General features: G+C 42.7%; 1 protein-coding gene across 5 annotated transcripts in view; it reads left to right on the top strand.

Annotated features, from left to right (window-relative positions):
* The window catches only part of LOC120794162 (cGMP-dependent protein kinase 1), a 53,753-nt gene extending 34,362 nt beyond the window's left edge, over positions 1-19,391 (top strand). For 3 of the 5 annotated variants that reach the window (XM_040134914.1, XM_040134913.1, XM_040134915.1), the window contains 11 exons: positions 1,107-1,172; positions 2,593-2,667; positions 7,352-7,448; positions 10,548-10,687; positions 11,612-11,701; positions 12,377-12,518; positions 13,049-13,212; positions 13,301-13,423; positions 13,517-13,579; positions 13,754-13,820; positions 14,867-19,391. In XM_040134914.1, coding sequence (XP_039990848.1) covers positions 1,107-1,172; positions 2,593-2,667; positions 7,352-7,448; positions 10,548-10,687; positions 11,612-11,701; positions 12,377-12,518; positions 13,049-13,212; positions 13,301-13,423; positions 13,517-13,579; positions 13,754-13,820; positions 14,867-14,965 — 1,126 coding nt within the window. In that variant the 3' untranslated portion in view covers positions 14,966-19,391. Of the gene's footprint in view, positions 1-1,106; positions 1,173-1,225; positions 1,245-2,592; positions 2,668-6,395; positions 7,164-7,351; positions 7,449-10,547; positions 10,688-11,611; positions 11,702-12,376; positions 12,519-13,048; positions 13,213-13,300; positions 13,424-13,516; positions 13,580-13,753; positions 13,821-14,866 lie in introns of those variants that run through there. The other 2 variants (XM_040134917.1, XM_040134916.1) reach the window with 2 other exon arrangements.
* The last annotated feature ends 290 nt before the right edge of the window (positions 19,392-19,681 follow it).

Here is a 19,681-nt window from a genome sequence, read left to right as displayed (position 1 = left end):
TGTGATTTCTAAGCGGATTTATTGACGTTTCTACGTGTTGGACATCAACAAATGGAAAACATAGTTGATCAGGCCACATCTCAGCTGAAATGCCCCAAGCGGAGTCACTGGGGGGATAAACTGAACATTTATGAGACTGTGGGAATTTTTTAATGGAGTATTGACTGAAGAGAAACTCAGCACACATGCAGAGACTAAAAACATGGAAGGTAATTGGCGCTAAAAGCCTGGGAGCCTCCACCTGACGTGTGTGTTAAGGCATGTAGCTGCTACAGTGGGGGAGGGGGCGACCCCCCAGGGAAATAAGTCCATACAGTCCCCACAAGTACTGAGGGAAAGGTTCGTTCGTTTCTTTGATTCATAAATCAAGAGATGTGTGGCTGGTCAGACGTGTCCCTCAGAACATGTATGTGTTTGTTTTCCAAGCGTGACGGGGCGATAATGACCCCCCCCCCCCCGCTGGTTTACCAGCCTCCCGCCGTCACCAGAGCTGCTGCTAATTGGTTTAAAGTGTGTTTCGCTGTTTCCTCAGGGGCGCTCACACATCCACTGTCTGTCTGTGTGTGTGCGTCCCGCACTTCCGTCTCTGTGAGGACCAGTTTCAGTCTCGGACCTGGTGACTGAGGACATTAAGTAGGCCATGGCGTTTTTGTAAAGTCGGGACATTCACGTGAGGACATTTTTGGCATTTGTAGATGATTTTGGTAAATGAGGACACGTTTGCAAAGTAGGGGCATTTTTATAAATAGAGGATATTATTAGAACGTGAGGACATTTTTGGAGACAGTAGGTCATTTGGAAAGTTGTTTTTAAAAGGGGGGAGGTTTTGCAAAGCAAGGACATTTGGCTGGTCCTCGCGTCGTCACGGGGCTTTTGAGGCTGCTTTCTCTCAGCAGGTAGAGCCCGTCCTCCAACAATCCCAGGGTTGCCAGTTCGATCCCCAGTTCCAAAACACCAGTTAGACCCCAGCTTAGGATGAGGTTTTGGTGTGGGGCTGGGAATTGAGGGTCTTCACAAGTATAGAGGTACAAACATCCGCGCACTGACCCGCCACTGCTAATCAGGTGCAACTGGCTCATGAAACCGTGTGTGTTTTGTGTCCGCAGGGAGGACGTCAGGACGGCCAACGTCGTCGCTGCCGAGACCGTCACCTGCCTGGTTATCGACCGAGAGTAAGACATGTTGTCGTGTTTGCACTGAAAAGCCCGGAACATAAAGGGTAGATGTGACACACGGCCTGACAGGTGAGTCCGCGGCAGCTGTCTGACGCACGGACGGATCATGAGACCACGGGCCCCCGAGCACAGACTTGTAAAAGGCCCCCAACGAAGGCATCAGCACGGCGTTCAGTCCACATAAAAATAAACAGCCAATTGTCACGAGTCCATTTCTCATCGTATTGTTCTTTGCGCTATAGACCGCTCTCACGTCGCAGCGCTTTACTCAGACGTAGTTGAAAAATATTTCGGATTTAAGTTGGTTCGTATGGTCTACTGGTAAATTTAGTTTCCACCGGGGATAAAAATAACTCGGCAGACGCGGGGACACGGAGACCGGAGGTCAGCTCCCTCACGACTGTGCCGACCCGTCGCTAAGTGTGGCGGAAACGGAAGTTCTCAAATGAATGACGCGCAGGTGTCGGTTGTATTTTGAACACCACGAACTCGATTCAGTTGACCTCCGGTGTGAAAACCTCCGCAGATGAAAGTCTGGTCCACTTGGGGCGGAGTGAGACGACGCTGTATCTGTGACCTGGTGAAATTCATCATCGTTGAGGCTGGAAAAGTTGAGTTTTTGATTCTTCTTCAAACACAAAGCTCGTCAGCTGCAGAGTGGAGCTGCTGGTCCATTTAAAGCTGCCTGCTGCCCCCTGCTGGTCTCTGCCGTCACTGCGTTAATCTCATGGGCCCAGTATAGTCGCATATCCCTATGTAGTGTCTATATAGTAGATGTAGTAGGACGCGTCACGGTGTCGGGAACACTGTTGACCCACGGTGCAACTCTCAGCAGAGACTGAGAAAAAAAGACGTTTAGTGCTGTGACGCATCAGCTGCTGAGACATGTTGGCAAATATAAGATGAATAAATCTTTAGTGAAACTTTTCTTCATCATTCCACTTATTTTCAAACTGGACACATGTTGTTTCCTGTTGGTACAAACCACCAGAATACTGCACCGTCAGCATCAGCGACTGCTGCTTTGCAATGTAGATATGCGATTCAGAGCTGGAGCCCAGTTTCAGGTGAGATAGTCTGCGAACCGCGGACAAGTTTGAGAGTCGGGACTTAAAACTTCAGCGATTTGTATCTAGTTCAAATTTCTGATGAATTATTAATAAAAGAGCGACACGACATCAATGACGAGAGTAATAATATTCTTATTATTATTTAGTGGGCAGAGGGAGAGGAGAACATTTTAAATGAGACTATTTTAATTCGGTGTACACCAACTGTTTTTCTGTGATCATTTTCTTATTAAAAACCACAACCTGCCCAGAAACATTACATCTTCCTGATGTATGTCACTAAAATTAAAGTAAAAATCTCTTACAAGCTGTGTGCTGATTGGCTATGTCGTGTTCCTCCTCCTCAGCTCCTTCAAGCATCTGATTGGTGGATTAGACGACGTCTCAAATAAAGGTTACGAGGACGCCGAAGCCAAAGCCAAGTAGGTTTAACACGCAAACACCTGCACTCGGCCACATGATTACATGTAAATGGAAATATTGTTTTCTTTTTCTGTTGGAGCTGCTGCAAGAAGCTTTCATTTCATGACTTTTCATTTGCAGCTTCATCTCCACAGTACAAGAATATAACTTGATAAGATGACGATAAGTCCGTTTCAACTATTTTGATAACAGATCCATCATTTGTCATTTTTCAAAAGAAAAAAAAAGGCAAATATTTTCGAGTTCCAGCTGCTCCAGTGTGAGGATTTGATCATTTTCTTTCACATTAAACTGAGTATCTTTGTGTTTTGATCAAATAAAACCTCCGCTCTGAATCCGTCACCTTGGCTGTCGGGAATTTTACAAAGCTTTTTTCAGTATTTACTGACATTTTGAATCAAAATTATTAATGTAGAAAATAATCAGCAGATTAGTTAATAAAGAAAATAATCTTTTTTGCAGCTCTAAAAGCAAAAAAAAAAAAAAACACACACAAAAAGTTTAAAGTGTCTGCAAGTTCATTTTAACGGAACTGGATTGAAATGGGAAAATCAGCCTAAAAAGAGTCGGTCTGCTCGGTCAAGCCTCCGTCATGGCGGCTGTGTGGTCTCCTCCAGCACGTCAGCAGCAGGTTTGTGTCTCTGAGTGTCTGCAGCAGTAACTGGACCCTCCGTTCTGCTTATGTAAGAACAGCTAATAATACCAGCCGCAGTTATAGAGCGTCACAGCCAGGCCACGCTGAAGGACACAGCCTACTTCTCTGCTGAACGTGGAAAATCCTCGGTCCAGAACAGTCAGCAAATCTCATGCTTACACTCAAAGCAACAGCGTGTTAGTCCACTTAACCCCGTCTGTGGCTCTCAGCTCCGAGCCCATGGGTTCCACCACGTTGTTGTCCCGCTGATCCCACTGAGAATCGACAGTCCAGTCTGGAGCTGAGACTTTTGTGTTGGTTCTTACTCATCTGTCTGCTTGAGTCCCTCAGAGGTGTAAAGTGACTAAAAATGGAAAGTACAGTACATAAGTACTTTCCACCAGTACTGGCTGGCCAGTCAAACAAAAGTAAGAGTTTTCTATGGCCTTTGTATATTCAACTCAACTCAACTTTATATGTATTATTTATATACCACATGAATCCGAACGCTCAGACATTAAGCCATGAGTAGTTTTTATTTCTCAGTGAACCTCATCCAAAGTGCAGTAAAGATTTTAAAAAAACCTAAATCGGATCAGTATCTGCTGCGACCCCCCCTTGCCTTTAAGCCAGCACCAGTTCTCCTCGGTCCACCTGCACACAGTTCCAGCGTACTGCACACAGTACCGAGAACCTTCTCGGTGTCTTCTGTCTCTTCACGTGGTCCCAGACTGACTCCTGATGATGGTGAAGAATCTGAACATCTAGAGCGTCTAAAACATTCATACGGTGCTATGGATCTGACAGTATAGTGAGCACCAGGGTGTTAATGTTTGCATCTACAGAATGCAGCACATTGTGTTGTGAGATTGTTGGCAGAGGGAACAGCAGACGCCAGAGACGATACTTCTTCACTCCAGGTTTTAGGGCACTACACAGATAGTGGATACAATACATACACACAAAATGGTGGACAGTAAATATATAATAATATTGCGTAACATGTAGTACGTAGGGAGGGATTTCAGACACAAGCACATCCTCTTACACACACACACACACACACACACACACAGTCAGGGTGTAACACTAGCTGTTGTGTCGTCTATCAGATGGCTGTCGGTCATGTGACAGAGTGAAGCTGAACACTGTCAGTCATCTCCTCTTATGGTATAGAGTCATAACGGCGTGCTTACACACACACACACACACACACACACGCACACACACACAGGTGTCCTGCTGTCAGTCAGGGGTGTTGCTATGGTAACAGTAGACAGAAAACAGCATGGTGTGTAGAATTTGAGTGTGTGTTTGCCCCTCACGCCCGTCCCGCTGCAAACTGTTTATGGACTGAACTCTGCTTTTTATAGATTGTTTATTATCCATTTCTCTCTTAAGCTTTTGCTCACATTTATTTACAGTTGAGGATTTTTATTTCGATCCCACTGACTTTTTAATGAGTCAAAAAAGCTTCTTCCATGTTTGAAGTTAAATATGGAATTTTCCTTTGTTAACCTGGAGCTGAAGCCTCTGAGTTTTGTAGGATGGAGTTTTTTGCTCAAGGACACTTCAGCAGGGTGAAGGTTGGGGGTTTTGAACCCTGCATTGAGCTCTAACAGTTAATCTCTTTCTCGCTATCGCAAGCTATTCTTAGAGTGTTTATGTGTCGGTTTGTCCTCCCCGACCAACCGACGGCAGCTACTGTTTCAGCAGAAATCTGATTCCACAGTGTTGGTTTCCAGGGAATAGTCCTGTCCCTGTTTGGAGAAACACACACACAGAAATCGGTTGGTGGGTTTTGACCAGTGTGTGTTAGTTGAGAAGTGTCAAGATTTTGTTTTGACCCGAGATATTGGACTTAAAACTACTCCACAGAAACGTTGACAGCTGTTCTCGCCTCAAAAATTAATTTTGCACGCTTTTATTTTTACAGATGACATAAAAAAACCAAACACAAACAAACAAAAAAGTAAACACATACATACTTTAAAAAAATGAAAACAGGAAATATTATTTATTTCAAAGATAATTTCAAAGATAAGCATTTTTGAAAGAACTTGATTTCGACACCGTAATGTCACATATCAGACCAGTGTACAGGCTGATAACAGCTGAGCTAAAAGACCTGATTTCACAGCTGTGAACACAACATCTGACATATTATTATCTCAAAGTATTTGTGTCCAACATGTCATCGACCAGCTGCAGACACAGAGTAACATGATCCCACTAACAGTGCCCATATTTACTCGTGGAGTTCTTCAGGGATCTAGTCTCGGTCCTTTATACTTTCAAGTTACATGCTGATACGTAGCATTCCAGTTTATTTGTTTTTGTCCTTACCGAACCTCAAAGGTTCTCCTACCTGAACAACAAAACAGGTTGTTTGTAGCTGCCAAAAACAACCCCCCCCCGAAGTTACTGTTACAAAAGCGCTGACTGTTGTTTGGTCTTTGATATCACTTAACCAGACACCAGACTGTTCCACCATACACTGTAGATTGTATTGACTTCATAAAACCTCAGCAGACTACAGTGGGACATTTAATTTGAGGGCATGAACAAACATAAATACTGCAAACTGAATTGACTATGCAGCTAATCACTTGAAACATTAAAACAGACAGTGACAGATGGTGAACAGGTATGTGCAGAAAAGCTCTAAACATCCTGATAAATCCTGCTGATCTCTGAAGTTGAAACCTTTGTGGCTTCTGGTTTGAGGTCAGTTTGTCCTGCAGCCTCCTGTCTGTCTTCAGTCTGTTTAATGACTTAGCTGCGTTTACTGGGTGAATCTCTGAGCAATGTTTTCATGTGCTAAAAATACCAGCAGCAGCAGCAGCGGCAGCATCAGCAGCAGTGTCCCACCATGCTGGTCGTCCTCTCAGGTTGGCATTACACCCTTCTGAACTCAGCTGGAGCAGACGTAGATAGTGTTTTGGCAAAAAGGACGAACCTTTCAGAGGCTTTCCTCAGTCATAGTTACCGTTTGAGCGAGCTCAGTTGGACTTTATCCGAGTCAGGCGCACAAAGTTGGAATCTAGATACTGAATTTAGTTTTAGGTGGTAAAATCACACCGAAAATTGTCCTTCGAGACCCGAAGGAAGCAGCGATTTTCTTCATTTGCGATGATGCTGTGCTGAGAGGTCTGTTCTGGATTCTGACAAGGTCCCACTTGGTTCAGGACCAGCCTTGTTTTTGACCTTAATGAGCAACGATCTGGAGGATCTGGCAACCTCCCCGCACCGCCGGTACCACCAGACAAAAACCTTGCACTGCCATCACCGCCATCATCCCTTCCCTCACCATGTAAACTGGGATTGGAGCTCTTCTTTTGAGACGGTTCTCTTACGGACGCTTTGCCGAACATTCTCCTGAGCAACGAAGATTAGGTTGAGTTTAATGTTGATATGTTTTTTTCCAATTTTGTATGTTGTTTTTTTGACCAAGAGAATATTACAAGGAAGTGGACGACGTGATTGATGTTTGTCTGCAAACTAATTGTTTCTGACGGTGGTTTTGTCCTAGAAGACTGCACAAGATTGCATTCCTGAAGTCGTTGTATATTTCAGAATATTTTTCAACCAATTCTTTGGGGACAAATAGGACTAAAGACTAACAAAGCTACCCGGTTCAGAAAAGCGAGAGGTTTTTTTTCGGACGCGTCTGCTTCTATACAGGCAAATAAAACAAAGTTTGGAGATGAGGGAGTTGCTTCCCGTCCCAGCGAGGCAGCAGAGGGAGAGTCTCACCAGTCTCCCTGCTCCTCCCACCTCCTCCTTCTCCTTCCCCATCACCTCCTTCTCCATTCAAACCTCCAGGAAGTTCCCGTTTTTCCGTGTGGTCAAATGCTGCAGGTATGACTGGATGTTTATTTTGGAAGGTTGGATGGGTTTTAGGTTGAGATACCAAGCCTGTACCTGCTCTGGTGCTTCATCTAAATGTTCCTGAAAAGTGGTTCATCTTTCAAAATGTCCTGAAAACATTGTAATGCAGTAATTTTCTGTGTTCAGTGAAGGCATCCCTGTGTTTTTTCTTTTTTCAGATATGAGGCAGAGAACTCCTTCTTCTCCAGCCTGAAGCTGAACGACTTCAACATCATCGACACGCTGGGAGTCGGCGGCTTCGGACGCGTCGAGCTGGTACGATCTGATCACGTTAGACAACATCAGATTACAGTTCATGAGATTACATCTGTAGATTGATTGGTATCAATTGCAACTAATCAGATGCTGCATGTGTGGTTTTTCTGTTAACGTGGTGATCGATACTCACCGTCCGATATGTGCAGGACGGTGTCAGCGGGAACTATCAAGTTTGACAGGAAAGGTCAGTTGAATTTCAGAACAGTTTTAAATTAGTTGGAAACCAGTTTCAGATTAAGGGTGGACCAGATTTAGACCAGTTTCAGATTAGTTGAGATCAGTTCAGAAATTGGATTTATCGTCTACAACTCAGATGAAACTCTGCACAGGTGTGTGTGTGTTTGTGTATGTATGTGTTTGTGTGTGTGTTTGTGTGTGTGTGCGCTCAGCTATTTGCGGTAACTTTCCAGTAAAGTACTAGTGCTTGTAACTGGAAACCAGTCATCATGTGATTCAGAGTCTGGCCACGCTGGGCTCCAAAAAAAACCCCAGACTGACCGGGGCTCTTGCGGCGTTCTCTGCGGTTCTATATGGAACAGTGATGACCCGGACCACAGTAAACCACGGTGTGTTTTATTTTGCCTCTTTGTTCTCGTCATGCTGCAGCAGGATCATTTTTCTTTCATAACCGGTTTCTCGGGTCTTAAATTCCTGGGCCTCGATGAGTTTATTTAGTCAAACGAGTTTCTAAGATCATAAATTCCTCACCAGATTTTTATTTCATTCAATAGGTTGTCATCAGGCCTTCAGTGGACATTATGGAAAAATAAGGTGAGGGTGGGATGTAGCGGGTGGTGCATTGGGGGTCGGGTTTATGGGCCACAGGAGCCGAGGTTTGAGGGTAATGAAGCGTGAAGGGGAAGCCCTGCAGAGGGTTTGCCCAAAAACAGGAAGGAACCCCCGCTCAGGGTCTCCCATCATTCCTGTGGTGGTATTTTTAGTCGTCCAGTAAGAGTGTAACTCTGCTCCGGGGAAAAAACGGACCTCTGACCTCCTGACTGTCTGTCTGACCCCAAACATAACTGATGACTCGCTGTATCCCAGCGTAACCCCTCCCTCGGTTTCATTTAATCAAATCAACAACTTTACGGTTCCACCAGGGACACCTGGCTTCAGGTTTGGACTTTTTATCGGGAACTGACTGGTCGCACACAAGTTTCACAGGAATCTAACACAGATATTTTTTAAATGACAGAAAAACACCTGGCATTAAAAAAAACATCGGCAGCAAGGCTTCGTGTGTCAGCGCGAACTGAAAACAGAAATTGTAGTGGAACTCTTCAGTCAAGGTTTTGGTTTTTGGCAAACATATCGATGTGTATCTTCTTTTCTCAGAGACTGAAGGCAGGGGGAAACTGTTTCAGGTGCTGTATCTTGTTAATCGGTGATGGGGAGTGGTGACGCGACCACAGCAGCCACCAGTCCTACTTTTCCGAGTATCGTTCGTGTAGTGTTGTGGCGGAGCAGTGGGACCAGACGTTACATCACACAGTCTTAGACAATGGCAGAAAAGCCGGTTAGAAAATACGGAGCAGAGTCAGAGCTGGTCTGGGGTCAGTCCCTTTCACGCTTTGATCCATTTTGTCAACCTCCTTCTGCAGCTGGAGCCGAACCGGTTAGACGCTACAGCTAAAAGCTAAAAAGAAACAACAAATAGCACAACTCGCTTCCATTGATTTGATTATACTGACTGATGAAAATGAAGCCGCGGAACTTGACGGTAGATGCTTCCTGTAACACGCGATGTGAAACAGCTCCAGTGCGTTGAACTGCTTTTTCTGAGTAGCTGGTAGCGAAGCGGCAACTTTGAACAGAAGTCTAGTGTTGCTGGAGCTCAACCACTTCCAGGGAAGACTAGCTGGGAGCCTCGCTCACAAGGTTCTGAAAAGCCAAATAGTCTCCAGTCTAGCAGTTTACCCGCGGCTCTAGTCCTTCTGGAGAAGCCCCGAAGGTCTTCATCAACCTTGTTCTGGCTCTCGAGCCCATAGAGGTCTAGATATTTTCCTCCTTTTAGCTCGCGTCACTGGAAAAAAAAAACCATCCAGCTGCTGGCTGTTTTTTTTCCATTAACACACTCACACACTTTTTCAGAAATGTTGGACTTTCTATATTTGTGAGGACACTCATTCACATGATGCATTTCCCAGCCCCTCACCCTGACCTAAACCTGATTCTCACCTGAACCCAAAAACCAAGTCTGAACCCTCAAACAAGCCTTTGAAGGTGTGGGGACCAGACTAAATGTCCTCACGACGACGGTTTCAAACCAAAATTTGTCCACACAACCATTAAAAGACACGTAACACCGACACACACACAAGTGTTCATTACTGACCCATGGGGGGAGGTGTGACCTCTCTGACATGTCGGAGTAAGAGCTCATATAACTCAAGGTGAATAATCCGTCCAGAAATAGAAGATGTTCTATGAACACCACGGTGTGTGTGTGTGTGTGTCTATTTTTATTAACCTAAGATGTTACAAATAATTCCCGCATTAACGTGCAGTAACTTACAGTAGGTTTAATATTAGAAAAATCATTTATCCACACTGGCAGCATCCCAAACAGCGTCTCGCTCTAACTCGACGGACTCCACACACATTTCACCAAACCTTAGCCAGTAGACCTCCACTACAATTACAAAAGAAGGATTTGTTGGTTTGGAGAATACACGTGTAGTTACATTCAAATCCTTCAGATTATCCAGAGTAGAGATCTGGAGTTACTCTACAAACACCTCACAAATCTGCAGTTTCATTTTAAAGCTAGTCTCGCAGGCAGATGCGCTGGGGTCCAGGGACCCGACACCACTTGGAACCAAAGAGTCACCAAAGCCGGGAGCAGCTGGGACAGCGTTTTATATAAGTTAACTTTACTCCTACTTTATATAGTTAGTGAATATAAAATTCAGCTGTGAGTGACTTTAAAGGCTGTTGTTTTCTGTATTTGTATTAAAGTCAACAAAACAAAAACATGGTGGCTCATTGACGACAATGGAGCTCTGTGGCTCAGAGGAAGAAGATAATCAGCACGTAAAGATCGAACAGGGGACAAATTTAAAGGTAGAAAATGTCTGGGTGACTGTTTTTCTTCAGGTGCAGTTGAAGAGCGAGGAGGCGAAGACGTTCGCCATGAAGATCCTGAAGAAACGTCACATCATCGACACGAGGCAACAGGAGCACATCCGCTCTGAGAAACACATCATGACCGAGGCGCACTCCGACTTCATTGTCAGGTCAGACAATCATTTGACTCATCATCATCATCATCATCATCATCACTGAGGTCATTTGACATTGAACTCAACCATCGTCCGAAAAGAAGCTGTACATTTTACAGGTGGACTTCATGTTCTATTACAACATCAAAATTCATGAAGCTTGACACAAAAAATCATAACTCAAGGTCCACTTACTCTCTTTTTATCTACATGCTTCATCGCCAGATCGAGTTTGCTCAGTTGTCATCATGTGACTAAGTATTTAAATTTACCATTTATAACATTTTCATGGACACATAAACAACACCGGAGGAAATCAGCACCATTGGTTCCAATCGTCCCAGTTTACAAATTAAAATCCTTTTGATAAAATGTGTTAATTGTGGTCCTGGCTTTCAAAATAAAAGCCTCGCTGACAAATCTGTGAGAGTTTTTTTGGACAGCAGTTTTTTCACTAAAATTAAAACACCCTTGGTGGTTTGGTTCTAGTTTTCAAAATAATAGAATAAAAACTCCAAAAAAACAAAACAAAACCATTTTTAGAATCAAATATAACTTTTCTGTCCAATAAACTAAAAACCTAGCCCACGAAAGTGTTTTTTATTGTTGGTGGTGTTGTTTTTCTTCTGTTTTGTTTTTTGTGAGGCACTTTGTAAATCTGGTTTTGAAAACTCATTAACATAAGAGCAGCATAAGGATATAAATCATATAAAACACATATAGGGACAGGATACCATCACAGAGTAAAACATTGCACTGGTGAAAAAAATGATTACAATTGTTAAAACAATGCATAAAACATGAAAACATAAAATAAAAATGAAAAGACAGGTGAACTTTCTCAGATGGATCGATAGATGTTATAGCCGAAGTGCAAAATGTGTTTCCCTCTCAGTTTCTGTATCACAGGTTTCAATGAAACGTTGTTTTTGTACGTAGGTTGTACCGGACGTTTAAAGACAGTAAATATCTGTACATGCTGATGGAGGCCTGTCTGGGAGGAGAGCTGTGGACCATACTGAGAGACAGGTGCACTCACAGACCATTTCATTCATTTTTTATTGTAAACTTTTATGATGTATCTTGAATATCAGCCGAGAGATTCAAGTTGATATTAAGGAGTTCATCAGGAAAAACCATGTTTATTGAGCTTGGTACGTTGCTGATGGAGATAAAGCTGTTGGACGTTCATTTTTCGGCCAGAAAAAAAGCAACAAGTGCCGAAACAACAAGTGTGTTCATCGACATTTATCGACACACAAGTGATTATTAGTTAAAGTAACTTTTCAAGCAAAAACTCCACAGATGAGAAGATTTTCAGCTCTTCTTCTGTTTTCTATCACATTAACCGAATCTCTTTTGTCATTGGTTTTGTGCTGATGGTTGGTTAAAACAAAACATCTAAAGACGTCACCCTGAAATTTTTATAAATTAAAGTTAGGTGAATAATACAGAATATAATCAGCAGATTAAACAAGCTCTAATTTAAAAATGTTATACGTGCAGCCCTAAGGGCAATAAGCATCAGCTAAGTTTTTTTTTTTTTGATAACATTAAATAACGGAAAACCAACGAATGAAAAATAACTCAAATGGAGGATAAAGGAACGGAAACTGTGATCATTCAGTTCAATAAACCTGAAGTCCGAAAAGTCCAAATGCAGAAAGTCCTCCTTCTTTAACCCGATGAAACTCTGTCTTTCAGGGGTTCGTTTGAGGATTCAACCACCAGGTTCTACACGGCCTGTGTGGTCGAAGCCTTCGCCTACCTGCACGCCAAAGGTATCATATACAGGGACCTGAAACCTGAAAACCTAATACTGGACAGCCGGGGATACGCCAAGCTGGTACACACACACACACACACACACACACACACCAACAGTTGTTCACTGATTTTTATCCTGCCTTTCTGTCATCAGAATGTTTCATACTTTGCATGTTTCCTTATTGTGAAAGTTAAAATAATACTATATATTAATATATATTATGCTTTAGTGTGTATTTTCAGTGAAATTAGTACAAACCCGTTGACACCAGTAAAGGTAAATATCTAACCGTAAATATCTATAGCAGGTTTGAATTTATAGTTCTGCACCAGTTTTCCCACATTGATTTGAACCACTGCAACACTAGACTGATACATGATCAGCTGCAAAGTTACTGGAAATCTGGCCAGTAACAGTAAAGACTCCTCGTCAAGAGGAAACTTTCCTTCCAGATTTCTTTCACACATTTTCCATGCTTGAGGTGTTGCTGTGAAATGAAATCGAAACAGTAGAGACCAGCAGCAGCCAGTGAAATGTGATCCCGATCAAAAGGAGAAAAAACAAGAATTAGAGGTTGGTGAGTTTCAGATCAGTTTTGTCTCTTCCAGGTGGACTTTGGATTCGCCAAGAAGATCGGTTTCTGTAAGAAGACGTGGACGTTCTGCGGGACGCCGGAGTACGTCGCTCCAGAGATCATCCTCAACAAGGGTCATGACATCTCAGCAGACTACTGGTCTCTGGGCATCCTGATGTTCGAGCTGCTGACCGGCAGGTAAGGACACACACCTGTAGAGTTCAGCACAGTTCAGGAGAGTCAAACTAGCAATGTCATGTCCTACAGTGTCTATTCGTGTCTCCAGTCCTCCGTTCTCAGGTCCAGATCCGATGAAAACCTACAACATCATTCTGAGAGGAATCGACATGATCGAGTTCCCCAAGAAGATCACCAAGAACGCCGCCAACCTCATCAAGAAGCTCTGCAGGTAGGGGGGGCACTGTGTTTCTGAGCTCAGATTAACTGTTGAGTCCAACTTTGAATACGTCTGGAGATCAACCAAATCTGCTTGTTTCGACAGAGATAATCCTTCAGAGAGACTTGGAAACCTGAAAAACGGGGTCAAAGACATCCAGAAGCACAAGTGAGTTAGCTGAGAATGTGAACAGAGCTGTCCACATAGTTTTGGCCATGCAGTATAGTCCGTAACAGTCAGAACTCAACTTCCAGCTGTGTCAGTTCTCATCTGACTGTCAGCTGTCAGTTTAGTCTGAATGAGTAGGAGATAAAATTAATCTTTCGCTCCATGTGTGTTCAGGTGGTTTGAAGGTTTTAACTGGGAGGGTCTGAGGAAAGGAACTCTGACTCCACCCATCATACCTGATGTGAGTAGAAGCAAACTTTAACGTTTTTCTCCTCATATAGAGAAACAAATTCATTTTAGAGCTGTGACAAATGAAATACACTGAGTTGTTAACTGCCCCAAGTTACGTTCCCAACATTCGAGCCCTTAAATGATCTCGAATACAGTTCAAGTGAAATCTGTTGTGCACTCGTGTTAATGTGGAACTTCATATTGCGACACCTACACATTGTGACATCGTAAACTTTCTGGTAAATCAGCTGAGAAATTGACCGTTATAAAAAAAGAAAAGGCAATATTTGAACAAAAACAAGGGTTATAGTCCCACCCCCTTATATGACCACCTGCAATAACCTAACCCTCAATTTTTAGGCCAGGTGATGATACCTGAGCCATCTCCCATAGTTCAGACTGTGAGATGCAGCTGAAAGCTCTAACAGCTAGTAAATGAGCCTCTGGGCTCTGTTTTTGGCTAATCCAGCAAATTAAATACTCAATAAATCAGGTCCCTTCAGGAACCCTGGTGACCCAGAGATTTATGGTGCCAACTACGAACCCCGTCCGAGTCCAGCTGGGCACATTTGTCGCATGTCTTTACCATGTTTCTCTCCCCTCATCTCCTGTCAACTCTCCACTATCAGAGCTCTCAGAAAGTCACAAAATGCCCAAAAAGGTACTTTAAAAAAAACAAAGGTACTTCATCCTAAGTTATATTGTCATTAGAATGATCCAAAAATAATGGAAATCCAGTATTGTCATAACCTAGTCCTGATCATTAATTTTTAATATCGTCCACCACAGTCCAGTACAGCCAAAATATTAAAGGGGTGAATATGTAGGAATACATTATACAGATGGCAAAATCTCAGAAGGCATACGTGCATATTATCATATCATCACACACTACTGGCGAGATATTGAACCCACCATGCAGAGTATCTTCCCATATGTCAAGAGTTGAATTGGCATTAAACAGGCCTTTAAACAGTCCTAAATCTAAGAGAGCTAAACCTGCTTTGTTCAGTCTGCAGATGTTGAAGGAGTTTGACTGTGTGTCCTTCTGTCCAGGTTTCCTCTCCAACTGACACCAGTAACTTCGACAGTTTCCCTGAAGACACAGACGAACCGCCGCCTGATGACAACACTGGATGGGACTATGACTTTTAAAGTCCCACCCACCAGCTCACACCCAAACCCAAAGCCTGAAACTCTACCCTGCCCTTTCGTGGACGTTTCGACCAGAAGGACCTTGCTGTAACTGTCTTCTTTTTAAGCATGGCTGGACCCTTTGGGAATCAAGCCCCCAATGTTTTGTAGCCACATTGTGTCCCCAGATGATGAGTACTAAGGGTGCAGGAGGTTTTAAATGGAAAAGGACTGGAGGTCCCTCATTGATCGCATTGGTCTAGTCTGTTCCCTCTAATGGGAGGAATCCTGAGCTGCCAAAAAAGCGGAGAGCAGGAAGATGAAGTGGTTCAAGAATCAAAACAAACTGCCTGTTCATGTCAACAGCTTGTCCTCGTTTCAAGGACCAGGGACAATTTTTTAATCAAGTTTCTCAGAGTAAGGAATAGGTCCTAGGAATTCAAGTTACTCATGCCTGATCCAAAGGGGTAGAAGCGTCTTCTTGACTTTTACAACATGGGAAAGTCATCCTAGCCCCTCCAGATTTTAGAAAGCTGTCAGAACTGAGGAACGTTATCGTTCCATTGTCAAAATGTGCCAACGATCCAGAAAAGACGTTTTTTGAACCTTGGGAAAGTTTAACAATTAGCTGTAATGGACAGAGTTGGGGACCTTGCTTTATGTCCCATATATTGCTGCAAACAACCATTTATCAAGTTTCTAAGAACAGGAAACCAGTCCTAGAAATCTTAGTGTAAATCATGTGTGGTCCTTTTCTGAAAAAAGGTACAAGCATGTTTATGACTTTAACATACTGGGAAAGTCATTCCAGCTCCTTCAGATTTTAGAAAGCTGTCAAACCTCAACTCCACAAAAATGAGCCAACAGTGCAGTTTTTTTTTGCAACACCTAGGTGTGACTCAGACAAATATGAACCCAGAAAAACACATCCATCAGCAGTCAGTCACACATTATAGGCCTTGTTTAATGTCCCATATAATGCTGCAACAATCAGAGGAAGCTTGGATGTCCATCAGTTCATTAGTTAGCCAGAAATCTGATGCTTAAACCCGTCAGTGAAGCTATCTGAGGCTGAAGCGGGTGCATCTGAAGGTGTCGAGTGAAACCAAGTTGTCCCAGAAATCAAAGTGCTTCCCAGAGGACTGGACAAAAGTGGGAAAAGTATTTAATCCAACTGACATACAGTAAACCTGAAGCAGATTAGTTACAGCCTAAAGGTACTGATTGGTTTCTGGGAGTCTGGCCACAGTGGGTGCAGGAATATTTATGGGTTAGCTCTCAATAGCGCCCACAGATTATTTTTTGCTACAGGCCCCCCTTGTGGTTAAACTAGCCCTGGCAACAGAGGACCTAAGATGGTTAAAAACAATTGAGAACAAACTCATGTCTCACATTTCCAGTTTCCAGAAGCTGACAAAAAGGCTTCGAATCCTCCCTTGCTGCAGCCAATGGAGAGCCTCTGCTCCTGTCAAGTGTCCTTGATCACTGGTTGACACTTGAACTTTGACCCCTCTGAGGGAGATAGTTCTACTACTACCTGTCCTGTGTCATCTGGAGTTTGTTTTTTCTGGTCTGCAGGGGTTTTTGAAAGTTCTTAGGGACTTTTCTGACCCTCCAAGCCAAAGGTTTGGCTCTTCAATATCAGGCTGGAGGATGTACAGGTTCCCCGGTTGCAGGATTAACCCCTGGGCAGAGTGACAACAGGAATCCACATACCATAAGAGGAAAAGTGAACTGAAAACTGATCAGACAAGCCACCATCGTCACCATGATGCCTTCACTTCTCATCGCATTTTCGGGAACTTAAAATCCAAAGACAGAAAGACAGCAGCTGTTTTTGCCCCCTAGTGGATGATGGGGGAGGTGATATGAACATTTCTACTTTTAAACTTTACTTTCTATCATTCTTTATGTTGTGAATCTGTGAATCTCAGCATGAGATCAGATATTTTGTACATATTTTCTAGACTTCCTACATATTTTTGCACACAGCAACAAACACTCCATTCTCACAGACACTTGCACAACTTGGTCTTGACACACTTTAAAAGACACAATGAGAAAATTAACCAAGCAGGTTTCAGGATTGTTCAGATGTTGCAGAAATGGATCTGTCACTTCCTGTTTAAAGAGTAGTAAGAGAGTGTTTCTAAGTCTCATGATCTACTTGCTTTTTAACAACTTGGTTCCAGACCTCTGATTCGCCAGCTCCATCTGATTTGTGTAGTGATTCAAACAGGTCTGGCGTTGGGCTCATTGTTTCCCTAGGTATAAAAAGAAAAAAAAACACCAATCAGAACTGGAGGCAGGATTAAGAACCGGAGCCAAAAAAAGGGTCGACACACCACAGGTCTTTGTACAGGGCCAGATATGCTGCATACTTGAAGACGGACATGGTTCAGTTTATCTGCATTAAGGTCCTGCGGATATGGACATGTTCACACGTTTGTCAGCGACACGGTCCTCATGGAGCCTCACAGATACGGGAACATTAGAGCTTCAATGAACAATTATTTACATGATCGGTTATTTGTTTTATCCATAAAATCTCAGAATATAGTGACAGATGCCTCTTATGATTTCCAACAGCCTAATACGTCTTTAAATGTCACGCTTTGTCAGACCAACAGCCCGAAACCCAAAACTATTCAGTTCACTAACATGCACAACAGAAAAAAAAGCAAAAATTCCTCACGTGAAATATAGATCTGAAATTAATGAAATAAATCTTTGGCTTTTTTTCTTGAAAAATAACTGAACCGTTTATTTGATTTGTCAAAAAAGTTCCTGATTAGTTTCTTGCCTATCAACTAATCAGTTAATCGTCTGATCGTTGCAGCTCTAACCCTAACCCAGGATAATTTGACAGTTTATGTTTCGCTGATCCTTGTGTCCACACAAATACGGAAAGTATAATTCAGTAGTAAGTTAGTCACCATGTTAAGGTTCTGAACTTAACATGGCGACACCCGAAGAGGTTACGACGCCATTAATGTCGAGATCCGGGCAGAAAAAGAAGCCGCGACACAGACGGATTGACAGGATAACCATCAAACACCAACTGGGTTAACAGCAGGTACTGTGTGTCAGTGCTTTAAAACAGATCGAACAGGAAAGAAAGCTTCCGTACTCTGAGGTAATCTTTAATTTCACATGCTAATGGTAACTGTGACAAAGTGGTCATTTAAAAACACTGAGTTGAAGTAAACGTGATTATTCTGGTTTTATGTTGCTTCCACAAACACAGAGTTTAACCATAAAAAGTGATTCATCTGGTTATTTCAGTTTGTATCTATACAGTATTTTGTGGCCTTTTGTAAAAGCAGCTGATAGTCGTCTCACTTGGGAATGAAGCCTTTGTATTAGCAGTCCGATTTTGCTTTGATATTTTCGTGAAATGATCAGCGATGTGACTTTTGTGAGCTCTGCATGAAAATATTGGTAACAGCATGTTTGGTTTTCACCACCAGAGGGCAGAATAGAGTCAGACACTCAACACCTACAAACCAGGTAGTTCCTGGGCTTTAAGAGGAACTCGTCAACGTTAGGGGAGACATCCTCACTCTCTCTCTCTCCGAGATGTTTGGACGAATATCCGTCCGTGTGTTGAGTACAGAGCCGGAGTCGGAACGTGGTTAGCCTAGCTTAGCATGAAGACTGCACAGCCTCGCTCTGTCCCTAAATACCCCTACCGACACCTCGGAAGCTGACCGATTCACGCATCGTATCTCGTTTGTTCGATACGCACACAAACGGAAACGTAAAAACGTAAAGAAGCCAAGTTCATTATAATCACGTAAAAAGTCCCATGGAAATATTTCTTGGTGGGAAGCCCGTGGGGGATCACGCCCTTGTTTCTAGGGGCCCGGATCCCAGGGAACAGATTATCAGTTCAAAAGAAGACCCCTGACCAAACCCTTAAATCTCAACAGGTTGTAACTCATTTGTTAAACCCATACAAAAACACAACTGTGAAACATATTAACTCCAGTGCTGCGACCAGGCTGGTTCAACATCCTGTCACGTGTCTGACTGAGTGTAAACAGGCAGAAAAAAGGACAGATGTTCAGCTCCGGTGGAGAAAATCAAAATCTCAGCTAAAGAGGGGATTTTAAAAAAGACGTGTTTGTACCGGAAGGAGAAATATTCATGTTCGTATCGATTTTCAGTGAAAATAATTTGTGGTTATGAGTTTGTGTAATGAAGCTCAAGTGTCACTGATTTATTTGTATATATTGGGAGTATAGTGTTTTATGATGTTTCGGCCGTTTGTAGATTATTATTATTATTATGATTATTATTATGATTATGATGATTACTACCACCAGTATAATTACTATTACAGTGCCTGCCATGGTAGCTGAAGAAACTTCCTGACTCTCGCTTTATGGACGTGACTGTTAAAAGCAAAACAAAACAAAAACATTTTGCCAAAAAAAAAAATAAAGAAAAGCTGTAAAAAAAAAAAAGGGGAGGCTTTGTTCCTTATCTCTTACAGTTTGAAACACATCATGTTGTGTGTTGTAAAGTGTTTTAAACATTGTTGGTGTTTGCTTTTGCTTTGTTTTTGATAGTAATGATGATGATGATTTAAACTTCAGCCGATCAAATTACTTCATTTTAACATACACAGCCCTGAAACATTCTTTATAACCAACCACAAAAGTGAGATCAGAAGTGAAGTAAATGTCCAGTTATTCCACAGCTGGTCCAGTTTGTTTCAGTCACGTGTTCAGA

The sequence above is a fragment of the Xiphias gladius genome, chromosome 9 (assembly GCF_016859285.1).
Source record: "Xiphias gladius isolate SHS-SW01 ecotype Sanya breed wild chromosome 9, ASM1685928v1, whole genome shotgun sequence".
Lineage (NCBI taxonomy): Eukaryota > Metazoa > Chordata > Actinopteri > Istiophoriformes > Xiphiidae > Xiphias > Xiphias gladius.
The sequence above is the reverse complement of the archived record's forward strand: the minus strand, read 5'-3'. Positions and strand labels throughout refer to the sequence as shown.